The sequence below is a fragment of the Carlito syrichta genome, unplaced genomic scaffold (genome assembly GCF_000164805.1).
Source record: "Carlito syrichta isolate Samal-C Ts95f unplaced genomic scaffold, Tarsius_syrichta-2.0.1 Scaffold302425, whole genome shotgun sequence".
NCBI classification, from domain to species: Eukaryota; Metazoa; Chordata; class Mammalia; order Primates; family Tarsiidae; genus Carlito; species Carlito syrichta.
In genome coordinates, this window is record NW_007246521.1 from 264,534 (window position 1) to 269,023 (window position 4,490).

The following is a 4,490-nucleotide window of genomic DNA, read 5'->3' on the forward strand; positions in this document are numbered from 1 at the left end:
TGGATTGCCTGAGCCTGCAGGTTCGAGACCCACCTGGGCAACTTGGTGAGACCTCATCTCCACAATAAATCAAAAATTAGCTGAGTGTGGTAGCATGCACCTATAGTTCCAGCTATTTGGAAGGCTGAAGGATCGCCGGAGTCCAGCAGGACGAGGCTGCGGTGGCCGAGAGCAGCCACTGCACTCCAGTCTGGGTGACAGAGTGAGACTCCATCTCAAAAAAAAAAAAGAATCCTTCCAGAGAACTGTGAATATTCTTTGATACTTCATCAAAACTCAGTGCGTACTCGTATCTTATGGACTGGTTGCAGTGTGGAATCTGAAGCATCAGTGAGCTTTTTATACTGTTACATTAAAATTTATCGTTCTTTTTGCACTTCAAATAGATCTCTTACTCATTACATAATTGTGTAACATTGTACAATGATCATCTGAAAACTATCAGCTCAGTAAGTTACTTCCAAATATTGATGCATCTCATTATAGAGTATCAAAACACCACATTGGTTACTAGCGCCATGAATCTCATCAGTTTTTAAGTATGGGAAGCTTCCAAGCTTGTAGCCAAAACCTTGAATCTTATCATTGCCAACTAATACTGCTAATCATTCCCCTCAAAGTGACAGGCCCACTTGATTCTTTGAGAAAATGTCTGCCAAGTAAATCTGAGTAATTAGAGTATATCTGTCTGTCATTTTTTCCCCCAGTAAAACTGTATTTCATGACAAAAGTGGTTAGGTCAGCTCACGATGTAATCACACAAGTGCTTTTCCGCTGTGTGCTCGTATGCATGTGTGCTTTTCTCCTGTTTCCCAATCTGTCACACCAAATCTGAAAGATGTGTACTCAAGGCTTGAGCTTTGGGCACCGCTGCTCTGATTTGTGCTAAGAAGCCTGTGGTTTTATCCACCGTTGCCTGTGCATCGTCCGTGCAAATGTCAACAGCTGAAAATACCTCTATCATCCCCCAAATAGATTCGGCCTTGTGGACCCGAAACGGTCCTGCAGTACTGATCTCAGGCAAGCCTCTGACAAGCACGAATATGCGGGGGAGACTCCTGAAGGTGAGGGGGATGCAGATGCTCCAGGGGGAGTCCGCCCCGCAGCCAGGGAGGGTGATGCCAGCACTCCCCAGCCACAGTTCCCTTCTGACACCTTGCTTCCTGTCCCTCAGACACAGCCTGGGCTGTGAGGCTGAGAGGTGGAGTGTGCAGGCCAAGGGGCCAGAGCAGTGGGTACCCTTCTCTTAACTGACTCATAACGTCAGTTAAATCGCATCCCCCTTGGAGACGTACCAGCATTGGAATACCTGTCACTGTACGGGGAGCTGGGTTTTAACCCTCCCAAGGAGGTCACGAGCACAGGAAGGTGATGTCACGTAACTCCTTGGGAAGTGGTATTGGTCTGGAGAGTTGAAAGGCCACTTGCGTGGGGAGCAGGGAGGCCCCCTCATCGGGACATGTGCTAAGCCCGGTGAAAGCCCTGAGTAAGCCGCGCCAGGGTCGGAAAGGGAGGCTGTGCTGTGTACATACATCTGGTGTACCTTTCCTGGATGATGTGCCTTAAAAACAGAAGCTGTCCATTCATGTTTAGAAAAGAAATTGTAGATAAGACAGCAAGCACAAGGGAAGAAAGTCAAGCTTCATTCTGGAGAAGGCATTTCCAGGCCAGAGCCATGCCGTACTGATCTTGAAAATGAGCCAGACAGGTGCATCCAGAAGGAAAATTAAAAACCTTCCAGGAGCTACTAGGCCCGCCAGTCGCCAGCACTTGGTCACTGCCCTGCCTGGGCACTCCCCCACGGCCTCCTGTGTTGAATTGAAGCAGCAAGAGAGCGAGCTTGCAGTCACTAGAGGATGGCTTGCTACATGAATTTACCTTTATGCTACATGAATTTAGTTATTCATGTAGTCATTAATAACTACATGGAATTGCATGTATACAACCAGGTGAGTAGGACACAGAGCCCAGCGCCACACATAGTGCTAATGTTAGCAGATGACCACTTAAAGAAGTGAGCGTTTTTGTTTTTGCAAACGGAGGCGTGTGATGTGTTCTTAATGGGTTACTACAAACTCTGATTCAAAGAAATGTTGACAAAACAACATTGAGATTACAGGAAAAAACCCCAAACCCAAAAACCTTCCCAAGCCCGTTCTTCAGTGGTGACTCTACAGCTCCATTCAAGAAGCCTCATGGAAGTGTGTACAGTGTACATTAAACCTGGATACTCTAAGTGGACAGAGATGCAACTTTGGGATTTCATGCTCCCCAGAAACAAGGATTCTCAGTGTAAGCAGCGTTTACGAGACTCTGGTCAGGGATATTCACCCAGGGATGAAGAGCGCAGAAATTCTCTGTGACATGCACGAGCAGCCCAGATATGCAGCTTTAATGCAGAGGTGTTCACAACCAAGCCAAGCCAGAAGCAAGCCACTGCCTGCTGCAAGCCTAAAACTTACATCTCTTCTCTACGTTATTAATATAGGTCCTCAGAAGTGAAAAAGAGCCTTGGTGTTATTTCACCCCGGGGACCTGTAAACCCCTGCTTGCTTTTAATAAATTGCGAGCTGCTCTGCCCTGGCTTTGGCTACTTGCTCATGTGACACATGGACTGTGTTATTACGAGCCCGCTGTAATGTCAGCACAGGGACCCCCGAGCGCAAGTCCAGACTTACTGTCTTGTTTTCTTTACTTTTCAAGAATTCAGCCTCATTCCTGAGGACAACTGAGCTGAGGTCTGGGTTTCAGTGCCTTCACCTCAGTCCAAGAGGGCTCTGGAAAGTCGGGAACTCTTCCAGGACAGAACAATAGGTGAGTCTGCTTACAACAAAGACTAGAAGCCAGGACTCCACCTTTGCAACCAGGAGGCGAGGTCTCTAAATCTCACTTCTAGACGAGTTACAGCCAAACACCAGTCACCGTGAGGCTGTCTGAAACGTGGCTGCATCACGCCTGGACTTGAGGCTGAAGCTGCAACTGGTTACATTTGTTTAACTGCTCCTCGTGCAGAGCAGTGCGCACAGTAGGGCCTAAAAGCATTTGCCCAGTGACTGGGTGAGCCTAAGGGGCCAGGCTGCATGCTCCCTGCGGCCATGGAATTTGCCTGGGCCTCATGAAAATTCCCAGGAGCAGAGACCCACGCCTGCGGAGGGAGAGAGCAGCTGTCAACACAGGAGACGAGGCGTCTCAGGCAAGGAGGGCCAAGAGGCTAGGGGAGGTGGGGAGATAATTGCCGTCCAGCGAGGAAGGAGGACTTCCGCTTTGGAGAGGGCACTGTGCTTGAACCTTACCCTGCCCTTTCGACCAAACGAGCCTTGGACTGAGACTTTACTTGAAAACTGGGAAGAAGCTGGTGGTTCATGTGATGTACCAACTTAGCCAGACTCCGGTATCCAGATGTTGGGTCAAATACCAGTTTAGGTGTTGGTGTGAAGACATTTTTAAGACATGATTAACATGTAAATCAACTGACTTTGAGTAAAGCAGACGGCCCTGCACAGTGTAGGGGTCCTCTTCTCACCAGGTGAAGGCCTTAGAATCAAAGACTGAAGTTTCTTGAGGAAGAGGGAATTCTGCCTCGTGGCTGCCCCGGAGAAACCTCGCCCGAGTGTCTCGCCGGCTGGCCCGCCCTACGGATATCACCTGAGCCAAGTCTTTGACCTAAATCTTTCTGTCTCTGCAGTATCTACTCCTGGTCTGATTGTCTGGAGAACCCTGGCGGAGGCAGACGTGCTCCAGAGCTCTTGACATGGGTTTAAAGAATGAGCCTGGCGCGGAGGACGGAAGCCCCTGGCAGAGATGGCAGTGACCACCTGGGAGAAGTCCCCACCAGGCATCTTGGCCATGCCCCCCCGGTTGGCTTCGTGCCAACGGTCGGGAGGCCAGGACTCATCTTCTGAAAGACGGTCTCGACAGCAGCTGGGCCCTTCTCAGAGTCCATGGAGGACGGCTTAGGCACGGGGGCGGCCAACGTCGCCCTCCCGGATGCTTCTCTTGGGGGCGAGCTCTGACCGGGCGTGTTCCCGCTCTCCCAACCCCTCCTCTTGTTCCTCTACCTTACTGCCACCCCGTGATGGGGTGGGCAGGCTTCCGAGGGCCAGGCTGGGGGCCGACGGGTGCAGACCCGGGGCTCCGCTGGAGGTGAAGTCTGAGACAGGAGCAGTGAGAAGGGGCGCCAGGGAGCCCCCTTCCCGCTCTAAGCTCCCCCCAAAGACTGCTTCTGTCAGGGTCTCGACAGGGGCTCATTCTGTCCCAGCGGCGGGGCGTCACCTGCCCACTCTGCCACGGACCCTGGAACCCCGGGCCGGGGACCCGGGCCTCGACGCCGGCGAGGTCCAGAGGCGCGCACCGCCGGGACCAGCCCTCGGGGCCCCGTCCCCGCGCGGAGACCTACCTATCTCCTCGCCCAGGGAGGAGTTGAGGATGGCGCCCGCGGACATGACCACGGCGCAGCTGCTCAGGCCGCGCGGGTGCAGCTGGCTCAGGGG

The 4,490-nt window shown here is 52.1% G+C and overlaps 1 protein-coding gene across 1 annotated transcript in view; it reads right to left on the minus strand.

The window, feature by feature from the left end:
• Positions 1 to 4,490, minus strand: part of ST6GAL2 (ST6 beta-galactoside alpha-2,6-sialyltransferase 2) — a 34,165-nt gene that overhangs the window by 29,163 nt on the left and 512 nt on the right. Inside the window, 1 exon segment of the mRNA XM_021711633.1 lies at positions 4,397 to 4,487. Within this exon segment, the coding sequence (XP_021567308.1) occupies positions 4,397 to 4,487 (91 nt within the window).